This window comes from Podarcis pityusensis, assembly GCF_964106645.2.
Source record: "Podarcis pityusensis genome assembly, chromosome: 2".
Taxonomy (NCBI): Eukaryota; Metazoa; Chordata; class Lepidosauria; order Squamata; family Lacertidae; genus Podarcis; species Podarcis pityusensis.
This window is the reverse complement of record NC_138029.1, coordinates 25,391,390-25,412,639: the sequence shown is the minus strand read 5'-3', so window position 1 is coordinate 25,412,639 and position 21,250 is coordinate 25,391,390. Positions and strand designations below refer to the sequence as shown.

Below are 21,250 nucleotides of genomic sequence, written 5' to 3'. Positions count from 1 at the left end.
GGGGGGAATTAGGACCTCTGCAAACAAAACGAGAAGGCACAGCTTCACGTCTGCAAGAGGTCAGCTGGAGAAGGGGGGAGGGGGAAGCAAAATTGACGATGGAAAGCAAAGCAGGAAAAGAAAGTAAAATCCACCTATGCAGCTTTTCAACATTAAAACTCCACCGCGTTTTTGGCTTTAAACCCGCCAATAAATCCAGAAAGGAAAAAAGTGAACTGCTCCAATGAAGCATTTCTTCATGCCAGTGGCTCTCAAAATGCATTTGGGGGGGGCAGTCTCCAAGTTTTCAAGAAGTGTATTTGGGGGGCAAGTTTCCTCAAAAGTCTGCTTACTTGCAACTACAGATCACCCCTGGCGATCGGTGACAACTTGGGGCATTGTGTTTGTGCCATGGCACACTCTCAAATCACATGTGGTGGTGATAAGGCTCAATAGGCCTGTATCCCACCTGAAAGGAAGGCATGCCCTAGAACCATCTCCCCCCCTCCCCATCTCTCTTGCCTAGACAACATCTCCCATCAGCCCCAGCCAGCATGGGCAATTTTCAGGGATGATGGGATTTGTAGTCCAAAACACGTGGTGGGTTAGTGAAGGATGTTCACATTCCCCACAGTTTTCTGCAACATGTGTTCCCCAGTAGACTGTGGCTAAGGAAACGGTTCCCTTAAAAAGAAAAAGGCTGAAAACCACAGCTATATGCCTTATCTGTAATAGTGATCTCTGTCACGCACGCACGCACTCACTCTCTCTCTCACACACACACACAAATACCTGCCAGACAAATACAGTGGTACCTCCGGTTAAGTACTTAATTCGTTCCAGAGGTTCATACTTAACCTGAAACTGTTCTTAGCCTGAAGTACCACTTTAGCTAATGGGGCCTCCCACCGCCACTGCGCCGCCGGAGCATGATTTCTGTTCTCATCCTGAAGCAAAGTTCTTAACCTGAGGTACTATTTCTGGGTTAGCGGAGTCTGTAACCTGAAGCGTATGTAACCCGAGGTACCACTGTATATGGCATACAATGGAATACTAAAATGCACACATTTAGACTAAGAGTCATGGGTCTTGTTTCTGAAAAAAGGTTGACGACTACTGTTCCGGACTTCCTATAAACTCCAACCGCCAGTATTAATCCAGTATTAACACAACCCTCACAGAGTTACTCACAGCTCTTTCCAGCCTCAATAAAACACTAGAATCATAGAGTTGTAGAGTTGGAAGAGACTCCAAGGTAGGTTGCCTAGTCCAACCCCATGCAATGCAGGAATTTCAGCTAAAGCATCCATGACAGACGCCCATGTAAAGAGGCAGAAGCAGTCAAACCGCATTCCCCACCCCCCCAAAAAATCAAGCTATTTCTCCTGCTCTCACGTAACCCCCGTGACCGCAGTGGGCTCTGCTAAGTACAGTGGCGAACTTAAAACAGTGAAATTATTAATCTTTCCTCTCACAGAATGTTCCGCATTTAAACATGGACACATTTCGAGCTCACCATGTCTTCAATGTATTGAAGGCTAAAGGCCTGAGGTATATTCAGGCATTTTATTAATCACAATCAGCCGCAGATTGCAAAATATTTTACGTGTGGAACAAGGCCAAATGGACAAAACTCTCTTCAGTAGCCACAGTCCATCAGGCCTTCCTGTGTAAACTCTTACCATAGTGATTCCCAGACTCCAAATATCGGATTTGACGCTGTATCCCTTTTGGTTTAGTTCTGGGTTGATTCTTTCAGGCTGGGGTGGGGGGAGGAAGAGACAGAACACAAATAGTATTATATTTAGTTGCCCAAGTTGTAAATCCCTCAGCTGATGGAGGAAGAAGACTCTCTCAACTTCCTGTATGCATGCAAATGAATGAAGGTGTATGCAATGTGTAACTATTCCCTTAGGCTTTGAAGAGATTTCACAGGGAACGTCTTTCTGCCTTAATCTGATTTTTGTTAAGAGTAGCCTTCCCCAATTTGGAATTTAACATACACTCTCCCGAGAGTACTGTCAGTGAAAGCAGTTTGGCTTGCCAGACAGAATGATCCCCCCTCTCCTTCCAGTACATGCAGGTCTGGGGATTCTCTCCCCTGGCCAATTTCAGCAATTTGGGGAGTGGGGGGCAGATCCCATTGCACAAGTGGAAGCCCTTCTGCAAAGCAGAAATACTGAAAATGAACAGAAACGAAAACCTGCCCCCATACATGTAAAAAGAGTCAGGAAGTACAGTGAACTTTTCCCGTATTTTGCACTTACTGTAAGGTTGCCAGATGTCCCTGTTTCCCAGGGACAGTCCACGGATTTACACATCAGTCCCCAAACAAAATCCACTGAAGTTGAAAAGTGTCCCCAGATTCATTGAAAAAAACCTGGTAACCTGAACTTACTGCCATGTAAGGCTTGCAGCCAGCATCCATCGTCTTGGCCACAGAGTCAACGAGGTAACCGCTGATTCCAAAGTCACACATTTTCACCTGTCCCAGTGTGTTGATCAGTACGTTTGAGGGCTTGACATCTGCAAGGTGGAATGCACAGGAAGCAGGTTGCTTGCAGTAGTGTTACAGCAGAAATGGAAGAGGACAAACAAGAGCCACCAGAGGGCACCAGCATACATTTCACTTGTCATCTTGAGAACCACAGGAGATAAGAAAATGATGTCTTTTCCCAGGCTGTAAGCCAGGGACAGGGAGCCTGCCACCATACAGACGTTGGACTCCGATCCAGTAAAAGTTCAAAAACAGGGGTACAAGTTTGAGCAGAAGTCACAGGGGCCAAACAGAGATGCAGGTTCCATTCTGGCTCGCTGTTAACCATTGTTAAAGAGACTGGGAGCCAGCATTAAGAACCCATGCTTCTTCTTCTCCCTGGAGCACAACTGCTGTCTTTCTTTCAACCATGGTTAGCACCAACATTCAGCAACAGTTATACCAGCCAGATTGTCCAAGACTTACAGAAACCCTAGTTTATTCTATGGCAGGGAAGAAGACGTAGAGAGCTAGTGGTCACATTTATGCTTAATGCTAAACCATGTTTTAGAACTATGTGCAGAATGCACCCTATGTGCAGGTAAGGAAAAAGTAAAGGGACCCCTGACCATTAGGTCCAGTCGTGGCCGACTCTGGGGTTGCGGCGCTCATCTCGCTTTATTGGCCTAGGGAGCCGGCGTACAGCTTCTGGGTCATGTGGCCAGCATGACTAAGTCGCTTCTGGCGAACCAGAGCAGCGGAGCGGTTCCTATTTATCTACTTGCACTTGGACATGCTTTCGAATTGCTAGGTTGGCAGGAGCAGGGACCGAGCCACGGGAGCTTACCCCGTCGTGGGGATTTGAACTGCCAACCTTCTGATCAGCAAGTCCTAGGCTTTGTGGTTTAACCCACAGCACCACCCGCGTCCCTTTATGTACAGGTGCTTTCCCCATTTTTCTCCTTCTACAAGGCAGCCAGAAGGACTTTGTCAGTGAGTCTCCCCTAATCTTGGCTTGCCATTTTGTATTAGACAGGGATCATTGTTTATCGAACCTCTGGTTGGTTAAACAAGTGAGCTTCATTAAGCCATGGTTTGACCTGCTTCACACATCTCATTCAACCATCGTTTAAAACAAACTATGGTTTAATGTGATGGAGCTCGAAAGTTCCAACAGAACTCCTCCCTGACCGCTGATGAGACAAGTCAGAGTTTGGCTTGTCCGTCATCTAAACTGGAGGTTTCCTTCCTCCAAACAAACGTCACTCCAAACAAACAAATATACGGTTTAAAAAAAAAGTTAAGAAAAGGGTCCGCAAACCTATGTTTGAGATAACATGAAAAAGGACTGAAAAGGTAGAAGACTACTGGTTGAGAGTTATATGTGACAGTAGCCATTGTGTATTTCCAGTGCTGATTCCTGCTTTGTTAAATGTGGATTAATAAGGACTCATAGCATAACAATTTCAATGAAATTATCTCTACTCTGAATGGCCATTAAGGAAGTGATTTATCTCTTAAAGGTAAAGGGACACCTGACCATTAGGTCCAGTTGTGACCGACTCTGGGGTTGCGGCACTCATCTTGCTTTACTGGCCGAGGGAGCCAGCGTACAGCTTCCGGGTCATGTGACCAGCATGACTAAGCCGCTTCTGGCGAACCAGAGCAGCGCACAGAAATGCCGTTTGCCTTCCTGCCGGAACGGTACCTATTTATCTACTTGCACTTTGATGTGCTTTCGAACTGCTAGGTTGGCAGGAGCAGGGACCGAGCAACAGAAGCTCACCCCTTTGCGGGGATTCGAACTGCCAACCTTCTGATCGGCAAGTCCTAGGCTCTGTGGTTTAACCCACAGCGCCACCCGCATCCCTGATTTATCTCTTACACTGAAGCAGAAGATGCTGGGTTTACCTCCAAGCATCTTCCTATGACACTTAATGAGGGAGGATTCCTAGTGGGCAAGTTATATGACAACAGGAGCTCACCCCGTCACACAGATTTGATCTGCCGACTGTACAATGGGCAGGCCCACGAGGCTCGGTGGTTTAGACTGCAGCGCCACCTCCATCCCTGTTGCTTTGTCCCAGCTCCTGCCAATCTAGCAATTTGAAAGCATACCAGCGTGAGTAGATAAATAAGTACAGCTGCGATGGGAAGGTAAACGGCATTTCCGTGCACTCTGGCTTCTGTCACGGTGTACCACTGACCCGGAAAGCTGTCTGTGGACAAACACCAGCTCCCTCGGCCTGAAAGCGGAGGTGAGCACCGCACCCCATAGTTGAATTCAACTGGACTTAACTGGGTCCTTTACCTTTACCTTTATGACGATGATACGTAAGTATTCATGTGCTTTTCTTAAGTGATCAAGGCACATGTATTATTTGGACCCCAAGTTGCAGAAGCAGATAGTCCTTTTGCCCAATTTTAGATAATATCCCCATCACCGAAGCCCCTCCACTCCAGCCATCACTGCTCAGCGCAGGCCCTGACTCTCCCAAGTAAGGCTGTTTGTGAGACACAGGAGACTGGAAGGGATAGGGGGGAAATTCCACTGCACTAACAGTTCTCCATTTAGCATCGCTTTGGGTTCAATCCATTATACCACAGTAATCCTTACAGCCGCAATGTACAGGTAGGCCAATTCCATTATCTCAGATGCAGGTGGGGATGCTGATATAGGAAAAGTACCAAAACGGCATTTGGCAAAGCCAAAATGAGAGTTCCAGTATTGAAGCAATACTGGCCAGGTCAAAATCAGCATCCTGAGTTGGACCTGGAAAGAGTATTGGTACTAAGTACCCTCAGCCATCAGGGAGAAGAAGTCTTGGTCGCTGATGCAGCTTCAAACTGACCTAAACTGACCCAAACTGACCTAAACTGATGGAAATGCCATTTAGCACTTTGCACAGCGCTCGTCAACCCATTTTCCAGAACCAAGAATTGTTATGGTGTCCAACTCTGGTCGCACTTACCTCGGTGAATTACAGACAGCTTACTGTGTAGGTGCTCTAACGCTTTCACAATCTGGAAAAAAAAAAAAGAACAGGGACAGACAGATAAGAACGAGCTGAAGCTGGCTGAAGCAGAAGTATTCTGCTTCGCTTGTTCCTCCCAGGCCACAGGTTAGCTCTTCTTTCAACACTTAACCAGGCTGGAGACAGTCTAGGTTGGGCGTTTGGGCAATTAACAGGCAGGAGAGTGCTGAGCCTGCAGTCTGGCACCAGGGTGATAAAACATGATTCATACTATTCATTGCTCTTCCAACCCCCCTCTTTGCAGTGTGCTCAAAATAAAACACTGATGTAACAACCTTCGAGGGATCACAGTGTGTTCAAGCTTTGGGCATCACTCTTTAGGAAGTTTTGATGGCTGAATTCCAGCAGAGTTCTAAATTCCTTGGAATTCCAGGTTATACACCCAGTATAAGGTGTCTCCAAAACACATCTCCTAAGAGGCAAAGTACACAAAAAGAAAGGAGCCCTGGGATTGTTCCTCACCTGCAGAGGAAAAATATTGTTTTCCTCCACAGGTAAGAAAGGAGCTGGAGGGGGAAAGTTCCCCGTAGCAGAAAAATGGCTCAAGGAAGCAATTGGGCATCCCCTCTCCAATGGCAATCTGCGATCAAGCCACCAGTCCCTCATCCTCAGATAACTTTCAGTCTTTGAAACTAAAGTCAAAGAACAAACAGGTATTTTCATTGCATGTCATTTGGCCCTCAGCTCACCTCTCTCTTAATGTTTCCCCACAGGGCTCCCTAACCCCGCTTTGCAAAACAAATTCTGGTTCTTCTCTCATGAAGGGCTTTCCAGGCTACTTTTAGGAAGATGTGGCTCATAAATACCAAGGATAAGCCCTAAAAGAGAAGCCAGCTGCTATTTGTTCTCCATTTTCCTTTTGCAACTTTTGTACATTTAACAGCTGACTGGCAGATGTGGGCTGCAAAGATGGAAAGGGAGCTGAATCCCCTTTGGAAGAGGATTAAAGCAACCCAGAAGTACTCACTGAGACAGCTATTTTTCCTAAGATGTCCTCAGGAATCGTCAAGCCTTTGTCAATGACTTGCTTGTAGAACTTGTCCAGTGAAGTGTCCATCAATTCCATGCAAATCCAAACATCTCCCTAGGGAAAGGCAGAGGGAAAAGAATGGTGTTAATAATTCTCCACTCTGGAGAACCAACTGCAAACACACACACACACACACACACACACACGCTTCCAACAAAGTGTATGTGCATTGCCTTCAATACCTCATAATAATAATAATAATAATAATAATAATAATAATAATAATAATTTTATATGCGCCCATCTGACTAGGCTGCCCCAGTCACTCTGGGCGGCTTCCAACAAATTCAAACATTAAGCACAGTAAAACATCAAGCATTAAAAGCTTCCCTATACAGGGCTGCCATCAGATGTGTTCTGATAGTTGTTTACTTCCTTGACATCTGACGGGAGGGCACTCCACAGGGTGGGCACAACTACAAAGAAGGCCCTCTGCCTGGTTCCCTATAGCCTCACTTCTCGCAAAACCATCAGAAGGCCCTCAGAGCTAGATCTTAGTGTCCAGGCTGAACGATTGGGGTGGAGACACTCCTTCAGGTATACAGAGCCGAAGCTGTTTAGGGCTTTAAAGGTCAGCACCAACACTTTTGAGTTTGGCTCCCAGCACATTTTGGAGCGCATGTATGAACTAATATCTCTCCCATCACACTGTGTAGCATGACATACAACCTGAATAAATACATGTACCAACATCTCATGCCAGTGCAGGATTTGGGAAGACCATGAGCAGAGTTTGGGGCATTGCACCCTCCCATCCCCTTGTCTGAATTCCAGTCTCGGCCACAAGTTACCTCAGCCATTTCACTAACAATGTAAAATTAAGCTGCATAGCTATTTTGTTTTCTGAAGCTGAAGCATCGCACCACAAAGCTGGCTCCCCTCTGACCACAGAAACATTGGGGCCTCAAGGCTAACTTCCTTGAGAAAGGGAACAAGTTTGCTAAGTGCAGCAGTAGCCAAGAAGGGCTATTTGAAGGATTATTTGGCCCATGTGAATTCCGTCCTCCAAAACAAATTCCAATTGGTGCAATGAGGAAACAGAAGTAGGATTTCAATTTCTGCAGTGATCGTTTTCATGCCAAGCAAAACACCATTTTAAAAAAATATATAATCCGGAATTCTGGCACTAAACGTCGCTTTCCTGTTGTGTGGAATTTTGTTTTGCTTTTTTAGGAAGTACTGGGAAACACGAGGTGTTGGGAGAGGAAGGAGGGACCTGGCACTGGAGAAAGGAGAAAAGGAAGATACAAGCTGTCAGACAGGTTGGAATCCCTATTTCATCAATAAAGTTAACACAGAAGGAAAAGGGCAGGGGAGCCAACCTTTTTTAATCAACCGCTCTTTAACCATTTAACTGACTGTGTGCACCAAATGGAAGTTTTAAGAGAGAACCAAAAATTATTACTACTATTACACTCATATTCCAACTTTTCTCCAAGGTGACATATCTTTCCCTCTCCATTTTATGTTCACAACAATCCTGTGAGGTAGGTTTGGCTAAGAGATTGTGACTGGCTTAAGGGTCACCCGGTGAGTTTCATGGCTGAGTGGTGATTTGAACCCTGGTCTCCCAGGTCCTAGTTCAGTGGTGGCCAAACTTGGCCTTCCAGCTGTTTTTGGACTACAACTCCCATCATCCCTAGCTAACAGGACCAGTGGTCAGGGATGATGGGAACTGTAGTCCAAAAACAGCTGGAGGGGCAAGTTTGGTCCCCACTGTCCTAGTCCAACACTCTAACCACTACACCATACTGGTTCCCAGCATGCACTTCCTGTACTATTCAGTACAGGAGCCAGTGTGGTGTAGTGGTTAAGAGCGGTAGACTCGTAATCTGGTGAACCGGATTCGTGTCTCCGCTCCTCCACATGCAGCTGCTGGGTGACCTTGGGCTAGTCACACTTCTTTGAAGCCTCTCAGCCCCACTCACCTCACAGAGTGTTTGTTGTGGGGGAGGAAGGGAAAGGAGAATGTTAGCCGCTTTGAGACTCCTTCGGGTAGTGATAAAGCGGGATATCAAATCCAAACTCTTCTTCTTCTCTGTAGTGGTTGAGAAGGTAGGTATTTCTGTTAGCCCTCTGCAGATACCTTGCTCTGCTTTCCTATGGTCTAGCTAACTTGTGAACTAACTAATATTACCACCTAGTATTGCTCAATTAAGATCTTGCACATATACTAAAAGAACGGTCCATGTTCAGTGGGGATATGCACAAGTGGTATAGAAGGTGCTTGGCATGCAGAAGGTGCAAGGTTCAATCCCTTGAATCAGGAAGCAGGGGATGGAGCCCGACTGAGACCCTGGACAGCCACTGTAAGTCAGAATAAGCAGCGCATACTATGATCTGGTTGTTTTTTTAAAAAGGCGGCTATTTCCTATGTCCTGTACTGTGAAGGCTGCAGTCCAAATGAAGGACACAAGAGGAGACCTACGAAGCCGTACCTCACGAAACAGCGCACCGTAGAAAGTTACAGTGAAGTGGCAGTCTACTGTCCTCATGGAGATATCCAGGTCCATCAGCAGTCTCTTCTGCTCCTGGCTGTTCACTGTCGCTCGGATTCGCTGAAAGAAAGACTCGTTTTCAGCTTTGGATCTCCTCCTCCCCTGAGCCGTGTGAATTTCTTCCAAGAACTCACTGACCAGGTACAAAGAAAAAGTGACTTTGCTTGGGAAATTTCGCCAAGCAAACGTCAACAGCGCCGCCTCCGTTTTCCTAAGGCAGCTTCACCTCCGCAACGTCCCACACTTTAAGCAAAAAAGAAAAGGCAAATGGTTGTGGCCTAACAGTTAAAAGCAAGGTAACCTAGGTAAATCTCACAACCTAAAAATGGATCGCGGGAGCAGCCACAGAAGCTCAAAGCCAGCAGAGATGTTGTCTTGGGAAACCCTGACTCCCGAGGAACTCTGGTTCCTAATGACAAAGTAATGCTTTAGTGGCAATGCGGCCCTTTGCACACTTACCTGGGAGTAATTCCCATTGAAACTAGGGAGACTTACTTCTGAGCAGACATACATAGGCTTAGGTTGCAAGTGTCTCATAACAGGCACCCCAAATTAGAGGCCATGCTTGCACGTTGCTTTTTTTTTTTTCCTTTAAGCCTCTTTTGTGCCTCTGTGAAATGGGGATAATAATGCTTACCTACCTCACAGGCGTAATTTATGTCTGGGAAGCACTGTGAGATCCTCGGATGTGAGGTGCTATAGAAGGGCAAAGGATTATTGTTACTACAGAAGTGCTTTATCTCCTCTCTCTCTCTCTCTTCTCTGTTTTTCCATCATTAACAAAGCTATGATGGCAGAACATTTGGTGGAGGGAAGCTACTGAAAGAGGCTCTGGTTTAGCAATACATCCATCACCTGCCCCAATCTGGTGGCTCTGTGTGTGCAGCACCTCTGATGCACCCAGCAAGGACTCTCTCATTCAGCTTCATGTCAAGAACGGGTGGGTGGGTGTAACACACATACATATACAGATATAGGTATAGATACACACACACCCCTACATGCCTAAACATGTCCACCACTATTAATGTACACAGGAGGTGCCTGGTTACCTGAAAGGGTTTACACCAAAGCTCCTGTAAAGTTTCAGATCAGATCAACTTGACCCTACACGGACATAAAACTTAACCAGTATTTTAAATCTTTTAACCATAATGGAAGACTGGTTGCAAACTGTAGTGGATTTCCAGGGCATTGTTTGCATTAACCATGGTAATCTGTTGCCTCTGTGATAAGTGAACCATGGTTAAAGGTAACTTCCATGTGTCTCCAGCCTCTTTGCTTGCAAGACAACAGGCCTTGCTGGTGTCTCCTTACTCATGCCCTCCACAACAGCAGAACTCAGCTCAACAAGCTAAACTATGGTTTTACTGTACAACTGGGATCCTAAAAAATGGTTTAACGGACTGAACTGCACTAACCAAGATGAAGTTATTTTTTGCAGTGGTCCATGTGTCAAAATACCTGGCAGGCAGTAGTACCATGTGCTGGGGTCTAAAACAGCTTGGCACTCTGGACCAGATGGGGGAAATGTAGATTATAGCTGCTCATTCCTTGGATTAACAGTGAGCTAACCATGGTTACTACCCTCTTCAAAGGACTTTTGTAACCATATTTGACACTGGTGCCAGTACCGGCCCTTGTCCCCAAAGGCCCATGATATATATATATATATATATATATATATATATATATATCAGCTTTCAGAAAGGAAATGAGAAGGTCAACAATCATTTCCAGTTTGTAGGATCAACAGCTTCAGTGGGACATGCCAATATAAGCAGAAGTAAAACTTTCCCCCAAGCGTTTTAATCCCCTGGGAATGTGAAACAGTTTTGAATAAAATGATTCCTCCCACCTCTTTCCGATTTGAAGATTTCAAAATTAAAGTCTCTCATTAAAACTGAAACCCAATTCGAAAAATCATTATAAACAAAACATTTTAGTAATACATAATTAAACATGGCCCTCTATGAAATATATGCTTGCAAGTACTTGAAATAGTAGCCATCCACAAAGCTCATATTCTTACAGGTTATGTTTTGCTCCAGTGAGGACTATCTAACATGGAAATACATCAGGCTCTACTGTTTTACAACATCCTAACCGAGAATAAGGCAATTTACACCTTCGACCAGTTCTTTGGGCTCTAATATGGACGGAAAAGGTTGGAGCCCACCTTTGTCAGTTTCCATTGAAATAAATGGGACAAAGACAAGACAACCAAGTCCAACTGTTCGGCTGCAATCCAATGGACACTAATCGGGGGAAAGTCTCCATGAACTCATTGGGACTTGCTTCTAAATAGACATGCACAGGGTTGTGCTATGTCCATTTGGACCCAGCCTAAAGACAATATTGGCTGATAATAAAGATCATAACCAAACCACTGTGTTAGGGAACAGGAGTCCGCATACATTAATAGATTGATATTAGAGTGGCATTCATGCCTAAAGGCAGATTGCAAAGATTAAGAAAACCTGTCCTATTGACAAGATGTCAAAGGCCCAGTTCTGATGGCCATGTATCAGCTTAGTTAAGTGTTACGACCGTGCACATGGTCTCTTCATACGTCAGCTTAAGTCAAGATGTGATCATCCAAACACACTCAAAAGATGTATACAGTGGTACCTCTGGTTACGAACGGAATTCATTCCGGAGGTCCGTTCTTAACCTGAAACTGTTCTTAACCTGAGATACCACTTTAGCTATTGGGGCCTCCCGCTGCTGCTGCTGCTGCTGCGCCACTGTCGTGCGATTTCTGTTCTCATCCTGAAGCAAAGTTCTTAACCCAAGGTTCTGGGTTAGCGGAGTCTGTAACCTGAAGTGTCTGTAACCTGAAGCGTCTGTAACCTGAGGTACCACTGTACTAACAAAATGCATTCATATGCAACACCAACTCTTACATCCCTAGTTCAGTTCACACAAGACAAGCTGAGAGCGGATGCAAATGTTGAAAAGTACCGCTCCCACATTTTGAAAGCAATCGTCCTGGAGAGACTCAATACATTTTAGGGAAAAGGCAAAACAATCAAGTTACAAGAGTCAAGAGACCAATGATTCACCTTGTCAAACACACACCCCAATTCTAACATGAGCCAGCATAGGAGCCAACTCCTAGGGGCTGTGGGGGCTTTGCCCCCTCCCCAATAAAATATTTGAGGGGGCTTCCCCCCACCCCAAGTTGATGGGCATTGCCATTTAAATGGTGTGCCTCCCCCCACCCCATATTTTATTCAAGTTGGCACCCCTGGGAGCCAGCCAAACGCTTCCAAAGAGCCTGTAAGGCCGATCTGGAGCACGAACAGGTGATAATTGGGTGGGAAACATGACCACGTATTTCAACCCTGAAATCTCCTCCAAATCCAAAGCAAGAATGCAAAGTTTAATTTTTAAATATAAAAAAATAACTTGCAGAATGCAAGGCAATTTTGTGGCTTGACCTAATAGATGGCAGCTAGAATACAAATGTATTAGGATGGAATTCAACGTCATGCTATGCTGAATGTTCCATCTGCGCAAGCAATTCTGCTTGCCAATTAGAACAATTTCCCCCCTCCTGCTGTTCTGGGGTTTCTCCCAAGCAAGAGCCAATTTTTGGGTGGGGGCAGAGAATGGGGAAGGTGGCAAGAAGAAAGCCCCATTGAACAAGCCCTTATGCTTGGCTTCCGCTGACGGGATTCGTAAGGTAAGTCAAGTCCCACCCCTTTACTCCATATTAATGATGTCCTGCTTAATTGAACACAATCCTCCAGTTCATTGGAAGGAATCCAGAACAATAAAACAGGCTGATCTTTGGGACTTCTTTAGATTTAATGAATGATGAAAGTTCAAGCTTGCTCTACCTGAATCCCCAGAGTTTGGCTCGAGTCCTCCCACCAGGTCAGCACTTCAATAAATATTACTTTTACCATTAAAAATCAATAAATCAATTATCAAAGCAGTTGTGCATGTGTGTTTGTGTATGTTTCTCTCTGTGTGAGAGAGAGAAGTGCACACACAGACACATATATACACACACAAGTGTTGAAAAAGGTCAATAGCTGCTGGGAAGGTAAGGAGTTAATTTGGACAGTTAATGCGTTCAAAGAAGGAATAACCACGGAGTCTACCTTCACGGCCATAATTTGCCCACTGGGCATGTGCCGCATCATCTCTACCACGCCATATGCACCGCGGCCCAGTTCTGATATTGGCTCCAGGTCATCAGCTTTGACTTCAAAGTTCTGTGGAGAGAAAAGCCAAGAGAATGTCACCAGGATCCAAAAAGTGTAGTTATCCAATAATAATGCTTTCATTTGTACCCCACTCATCGGACTGGGCAGCTCCATCTCTAATGCGTCCAAACTGGTGGCTGCTCACACACAGATATAAAAATTTGTTTTTTAATATATCATTTTCATCAGTCATTCAACATAGGTCACATCTTACAGTTTTTTGGACTTCCATCAATCACATCTGAAAATTTTCCAATTTTTTCACTTAATTTACATTTCTTAATTTCACTACTGCTTTTAATTATCTTATCTATTGACTCTCTCATCATAGCCTTCCTTACAATATTTCACATATTCCTCCTTACAAAACTTCTTGCAGTCCTACTAGCGTAATATGTTGATTACAGTTGCTTTTCAAATAGTTCACATATTTATTCCAGTCTTCTGAGAATCTCTGGTCCTGCAGGTTTCGAATCCTTCCTGTCATCTTATCTAATTCTGCATAGTCCATTAATTTCGGCTGCCATTCTTCTTTCGTCGGTAATTCTTCTTGTTTCCATTTCTGTGCCAACAGTACTCTTGCTGCTGTTGTTGCATATAAAAACAATTTTTTGTCCTGTCTGTTAATATCACCACTTAAAATACCAAGTAAAAATGCTTCTCTTTTTAAAAAAAATGTATATTACAACATCTTTTTCATCTCATTATATATCATTTCCCAGAAGCCTTTTACTCAATGGATGACTTAGCTCTGAATTTCCAAATCTGTGCATACAGAGAAGGCTTGTAAATAAGCCCACAATAGTTACTAGCCCACTAAGAGTCTATTAGGCTAGAATTCTGTGCTGGCCACAGAGGGAGGAAGTTCCCTTCTCCACACGCAGAAGGTCAGAGGTTCAATCCCCGCCATCTCAGGGCACAGCTGGGAAGAGAGTCTTGCCTGGAACCCTGGAGAGCTGATACCAAGCCAGTGCAGAAAATACTGAGCTAGGTGGGCCAGCGGTCTGACTCAGGGCTCATTCAGACTTCCTTTTGCACCGCGCTTTCCAGGCACGGATCAATGCTTTAAAGCTCTTTGGGTGCTTTTTGTTTCCTCCATCCTTCATCCAAGTGCTCTCCCTGGGGAAACCCACGTTTTACAGCTGAATCAGAGCAAGCATCAATCTGCAGGAAACCCTATTGCTCCGATTCAGCGGTAAAACCCAGGTTTTCGCAGGCAAAGCTCCGGAACTACAAAAAAAAAATTCCCTAACTGGACACAGAGCCTCAAAGTGCGGACCTGGGCATAGAAATGAGGCACAAAAATCTGGATGAGGCTTCAGTATAAGGCAGCATGACCTTCTACTCAACAGATGGGAGTAGAAGAGACAGAGCTGAGGCTACGCTTCCGTTCCTTTGCAGACAGCAGAGAAACTAACCAGACTAGCCGAGGAGGAAGAGAAGAGGTCTGACCCTCCTGTGCCAACCTCCACACTCACCTGCATGCAATTGCTGGCTGCCTACGGCTACCATGGGAGGAGCTGTTTTTTCCCCCATGCAAGGCTGCTCTGGAACACCGACATATCCTTACTTCTTCAAAAGTGCTTGGATGGATTTCATTATGCCATTCGAGTTCTGAAGTTGGGGGCAGCACCTCTCTCTTACAGGCATGGGTAATCGTTTCTTTAAACCGGAGCATTGCTTTGACCAGGGGTCAGCAAACTTTTTCAGCAGGGGGCCGGTCCACTGTCCCTCAGACCTTGTGGGGGACCAGACTATATGTATGGGGGGGGGGGGAATGAACGAATTCCTACACCCCACAAATAACCCAGAGATGCATTTTACATAAAAGCACACATTCTACTCATGTAAAAACACCAGGCAGGCCCCACAAATAACCCAGAGATGCATTTTAAATAAAAGGACACATTCTTCTTCTTATTATTATTATTACCCATGTAAACACATGCTGATTCCCGGATGGTCCACAGGCCGGATTTAGAAGGCAAATTGGGCCGGATCCAGCCCCTGGGCCTGAGTTTGCCTACCCATGGCTTTGGCCGTGTACACTTGTTCCACGAAACAGCAAGCTCAATGTCTATTTCTAGATTACATCACTATAAAACACTTTTCTTAAAAAATCAGTTTACTCAAAAGGTTTGAAGTGATCCGCCCCCCCAAGCAAATTTACGTCATCCCTCTCTTGCAATGATGTTCACTGGGGTAGGGGGGAATGTGTACACCTGCTGTGACTTTTGCACATGTCAACACAAGACAAAGGTTAGACACATTGGGTGCACATTGCTTTCTACACCCACATTTTTATTTCCTGGGCTAGACGACAAAAAGTTAAGTAGTTGGCACAGGACGTTTGATCCCCTCATCTGCAAGGATGACGACCTGTCCCCATTCCTTCCAGTTCAGATGTCTGGCTTGGCCATTGGGCCTATGCCTGAATTTTACACACGCCTCCCTTGTTTTCTAGTTGTAGATAAACTACTACGGGTTTTCACATGTTGAGCTCTGAGAGGGAGAAACAGCTTTATTCTTCTGTGCCTTTAACTGCTGACAAAAGCGGTGGACCAAATTCCAGCTCTCTTTAAAAGACTGAGCTGGGATGAAGGGGAGATTTGCAACAGCAAATGCATGTACAACTTATAGATCAAAATCTGCTTCCTCTACGAACCTTTTGGAACATCTCTCCCTTCCAGGGACAGAAGGGAACCTGCTTTTCTTGGAACAAAGGCATTCTACATCAGACATCTCTTTGATGCGATACTGGGTCATTGTGCTCCAGATGGCTCTCTCACTCCCTCCCATCTCAAAACACCAAAAGTAGCGGGGGGGGGGGCGTGCCTAGGTCTCTGAAAGGCAGACCTATAAAATGCTAATGAATATACAACATTGCCAATAAATTAGCACTCTGCAGCTTAGGTGTGAGACTGAACAGAAAAGGCTCAGACAGCGCTAGTGCCCATCTGTATCAGCCCTTACATCAATCCTGCTGCATTTTCCCTCTTCTAACCAAGAAAAATGTCACAGATTTGGTAAGAACTGGCCTTCAAGCAATACAGTACCTGAAAAGGGACGTGGAGAATTCCAAACAAGAGAGGATGGGAGAAACACTGATTGACTGATTGTTTAATTTCCAAACCATTTAATATATTAAACACACATTAAGGCTAATAACTCAGGAGGTGTATATGGAGTGTTAGCGATTAAAATATGCAGCATTCAAGGATAAACATAGAATGCTATGGAGAGGGGGATGGGAAGTCAATGGGTAAATTAAAGGTATTGTTGATTGTAAAGTATGCAAACTTTTTTATATTTTTTATTATATATATTATATATAAGGGGTACTCTCATTTTGACTCAAGAAAATTTTATAGTTCAAATTGGAAAAAGTAAATACAGTAAATGGACAAAAGTGCAAAGATTCACAAAATGTTTAGGGGTATGCGTACCCCCTGAAAAAAGCACTGTATATATAATTCTGTTGGATCAGATCAAAGGCCCATTCATTGCAGCATCTTCTTCCTCTTAAATGACCAACTAGAAGCCTATAGGAAGACACACAAACTGGACAAAAATGTGACAGCCCAATGGATTAAGCTTTTTCTCATTGCTACATCTGCAGCAACTGTGTGGCGTGCCGACATGGGACATTTCAGAATATACGGAATTCCTCCTTTTGCCTTTATACCCAAACAGCACTGACCAGCGACACGAACACCTGATGTTCTGCTGACAAACTCACATAATTCCTCTAAATAGGTGCAGTGGACCTGCTGGCACACCTCAACGCTCGTTTTACTAGCGGTCCCCCTGCCGTAAAAGTTGAATACTGGGTCTACTTGAAAATTACGGCCTTGAGAACAACGCCTTGTAGCTTTCTTGCTTAACAGCAGTGAGAGCAAGTGTTTGGAGGTAGCTGCTAAAGCTAGCCACAGCTTAGCAATAAGCATTTGGCGCTGAGCAACTGTTGCTATTAATATCAGTAAGCAGGTGCCTCTGTAGAGATGTTACATAAAAAGCTGGAGGGGGGCGGGGTTTGGGAAACGCAACCTGGCCTATTAATTTGGGTTATTCCTTGACGGAGCAGTAGGAGTCACCAGAGAATGAGGCAATCTGCTCTTTTTTTTGCAGGGGATTTGTGTACAGGTCTTTTTCTTAACTATTCCCATAGTCAGATCTTTGAATTCTTCGTTTTTGTTTCTAATAATAATGATAATAATTTTATTATTTATACCCCACCCAACTGGCTGGATTTCCCCAGCCCCTCTGGGCAGCTTAAGGGACAGAAAGGTAAAGGTAAAGGTAAAGGTACCCCTGACCATTAGGTCCAGTCGTGGACGACTCTGAGGTTGCGCGCTCATCTCGCTCTATAGGCTGAGGGAGCTGGCGTACAGCTTCCGGGTCATGTGGCCAGCATGACTAAGCCGCTTCTGGTGAAACCAGAGCAGCGCACGGAAACGGCGTTTACCTTCCCGCCAGAGCACTACCTATTTATCTACTTGCACTTTGACGTGCTTTCGAACTGCTAGGTGGGCAGGAGCTGGGACCAAACAACGGGAGCTCATCCCGTCGTGGGGATTCGAGCCGCTGACCTTCTGATCAGGAAGTCCTAGGCTCTGTGGTTTAACCCATAGCGCCACCCGCATCCCTCTACAGCACATAGATAAACCTAATAAAATATCAAACATTAAAAAAAATCCTGATACAGGGCTGCCTTCAGATGTCTTCTAAAAAGTTGTGTAGTTCTTCATCTCCTGCTGAGAAGGCCCTCTGCCTGGTCCCCTGTAACTTCAGTACATCCAAGTTAAAATAATATAATCAAATGATGCCCATATATTTTAAATGGTACAAAAATGCATTTCAATATCCCACCCACCAAAGCCTGAGGACTTGAAACATATTTAAAAAAAAAAAAAATGAAAGCTGGTTTGAATCACAGCTGTAGTTCACCAGCCATTAAATCCCAGATGGAACAGACTTTTCGTGAGTCAGTTTGGGGTTCTCTGTACTGGTGGTCGAACAGCTGGCTTCCGTTTGATTTTGCAGCCATCTCACATGTGTCTTAGATCTTAAACTATTAAAAATATGCAAGACTTGACCATTTAGCTTGCATCTACTGCAGTCATAGGAGGGATTCCTATGACAACGGCACATCCAGTCTTGGACTTCACTTAACAGAACCGCAGTTCTATGGAAGTGAATATTGCCTGTTCCAAAACACACTTACGATTGCCCCAGTGGGTCTCAGCTATTAGCATAGCGAGCGTCACGAAGTCAAGCCTCTCCGGAGCAAAGGCAGATGGTTGCCTGACACAGTTTCGCGTTAACACAATTTGGTTATCATTTGCATCTCATTTTCCAAACTTAGGTGGATGCCAAGCAGTAACTGTTGGACTTACACAATATTCTTATTCATAAACAGATGCTCTCATGAAAAGCTTAAGTCAGCCGTCAACTGAATTTGTGGACCACGGGATGCTGCAATACACATTTGTATGGAGAATGCAGTGTTCGACTCGTGTCTGTCTTGAAGGCAAGGGAGCAATAGTGTAAGTCAGGGGTCAGCAAACTTTTTCAGCAGGGGGCCGGTCCACTGTCCCTCAGACCTTGTGGGGGGCCAGATTTTATTGTGGGGGGGATGAACGAATTCCTATGCCCCACAAATAACCCAGAGATGCATTTTAAATAAAAGGACACAGTCTAATCATGTAAAAACACGCTGATTCCTGGACCGTCCAAGGGCTGGATTTAGAAGGCGATTGGGCCGGATCCGGCCCCCGGGCCTTAGTTTGCCTACCCATGCTGTAAGTGAAGCTGCTTTTAAAAGTACAGTCGTGTGATTGTACAAACCACTGGAAGAACTTGGTGTCAACCACCAAGTGGTTGTGCATAGTATTATCAAATGAGGGCCTGCATATACCAGCCAGACACTCCCTAGCAGGGTCCCACATAGGTCTTACCATTGCTCCTGAGTAAAACAGAGTTGCCTCCTTGATACCCCAAGCAATGTGGGAGAAAATATACAGCTTTACTCCAAGAGCGTCCAAATACAAAGACAACATCAGCAAAGAGGTGAAAAGTCAAAACCTTTACCTTGTTTTGGTAGGTGAAATTTGTAATAAAGTGAACAGGTGAATCAAGGAAAGAGGGACAAGAAGCTCAATGACTTCTGTACCAAGGAATGGGATTAGCAGATTATTTATAACCCACCCCTTAAATTCACTTCTTCCCAGCTGGATGCACAGAAATCTTTAGAAGTTGGATTTGATCATCACCGTACCTTGTCGCCAATGGAGATGCAGGCTTTGGAGTCCAAATCTCTAGGTGGCCTGCAAAATAGAAAAACAAGAAGGCCCAGAAAACAGATTAGGAAGGAAGTATTTCAGGGCTCATATAAAACACATACAAACACTTCATTTTTATTCCATCCTTTCATCCCTCAAGGAAATCAAGGTGACCCAGGCAGGGGTCCCAGGCATGGGGCAATCCAAGGCCTGCTTAGCTTCAGCAAGGCTGGTGCGCTGTGCACTTTCTTTAGACCATGCGCCGGGAACCAAATGTGAATACATGTCATGTATACACAACATCAGAATTAGCCAAGGGTCACTCAGAAGGAGGAGTCTTTCCCATTTTTAACCCAACTTCCTGGTAAGAAATATGGTCACTCCTTTGAGATAACAATTGCAGCTACACTTCTGGGAATAACAGGTTTGGAATTGCCCAAGAAAGATGTTAAATTATTTTTGTATGCCACAACTGTAGCAAGAATTTTCTTAGCGAAGAATTGGAAAACACAGGAAGTACCAACAGTGGAAGATTGGCAGATGAAGATGATAGATTTTTCGGAGCTGGTCAACCTGACTGGAAGAGTCCGCGACCAGAAGGAGGAGGAGTACCAGCAAGACTGGGTGAAATTTAAAGACTATTTAGCTAAATATGTTAAGATAACTTAATTGGAAAAGCTTGCAAATAATAGGCTTAGGATTTAAATATGTAAGGATAAGATTTAAGATGTTTAAAGTTAAATTAGAAAGAATGAAAGATTTTAAGTGATTAAGTTAATTTTTTGAGAAAATCAATTTTGGAAAACTGTTAAAATGATATATAATGAAATTCAACCAAGGGGATTTGAGGAAGTCACTTAATAATGTTACCAAGATTTAAACAGGATGTATGTATGTTTGTTTGTCTGTTTGTTTGTTTTGAATTTTTGGAAAATCAATTAAAAAAAATTGGGGGGGGGGAACAATTGCAACTACTATCTACAAAGGGAGAAGTGGACAATTTTCACAAGCTGTCAAGACCCTCATGAGCGGCTTTTTAAAACAGCTTTCCAAAGAGAAAGCTCGGTCTCTCCCTCCCAAGTGACAAGGCCCTCCTTCTTGCCTACAGAGTTTTTCTGACACGCATTCCCCTTTCTAGCTCAAAATGGTGGCAGGCAAGGAACACCCCCAGTAGCAATACAAACACATATTGGGTTGAACCAGACCCTAAAGCTGATCTGAAATGGGCCTGTGGCGGACTCAAAATATTTCATCTCCAAATTCCAGCCCCCATTTTGGAATTTGCCACTCTTTTTCTCTCACCCCACCGCAATATCTATTTTTAGCGCCCACTCCACCTTAGAAATCACTGGTTTGGGATTTCTCTACTAAGAAAAAACAGGGCTGCAAAAATTACACGGTGCAGTAAGAAACTAATGAAGTCAGGTAACCCCCAGCAAAAGCCAACATCTTTTCCATAAATAAGAAATACTCTTCTATTTATAGGCAGCCTGTAAAAAAAAGACTGTATTTATCTTGTATTAATCTGCACCAGAAATAGCTAAGACCAAAGTGAGCAATGCTGAGCTTTGCCATAAATCCCTTCTTTCTGATGGAACATAAAGGGTCAGTCATGCTCCTGTTTTGCAAATGACTCCTAATCCAATACGTAAGGAGGCGCTCAGCTAAATTGCCCAAGTAAAACCACAACCAGTGTACCCCATGGGTTTAACATATATGCCAGCTTGCACGGCA

The 21,250-nt window shown here is 44.4% G+C and overlaps 1 protein-coding gene and 1 long non-coding RNA gene across 3 annotated transcripts in view; one reads left to right on the top strand and one right to left on the bottom strand.

Moving 5' to 3' along the window:
* The window catches only part of LOC308471176, a 124,637-nt gene that overhangs the window by 38,295 nt on the left and 65,092 nt on the right, over positions 1-21,250 (top strand). The gene's annotated exons all lie outside the window — the stretch shown is intronic.
* Positions 1-21,250, bottom strand: part of MAP2K6 (mitogen-activated protein kinase kinase 6) — a 74,634-nt gene that overhangs the window by 12,588 nt on the left and 40,796 nt on the right. For both annotated transcript variants that reach the window (XM_080994935.1, XM_080994936.1), the window contains exons 3-9: positions 19,513-19,561; positions 13,131-13,244; positions 8,959-9,078; positions 6,458-6,574; positions 5,428-5,479; positions 2,378-2,505; positions 1,662-1,739 (exon numbers count right to left, since the gene is read on the bottom strand). In XM_080994935.1, coding sequence (XP_080851061.1) covers positions 1,662-1,739; positions 2,378-2,505; positions 5,428-5,479; positions 6,458-6,574; positions 8,959-9,078; positions 13,131-13,244; positions 19,513-19,561 — 658 coding nt within the window. The remainder of the gene's footprint in view (positions 1-1,661; positions 1,740-2,377; positions 2,506-5,427; positions 5,480-6,457; positions 6,575-8,958; positions 9,079-13,130; positions 13,245-19,512; positions 19,562-21,250) is intronic.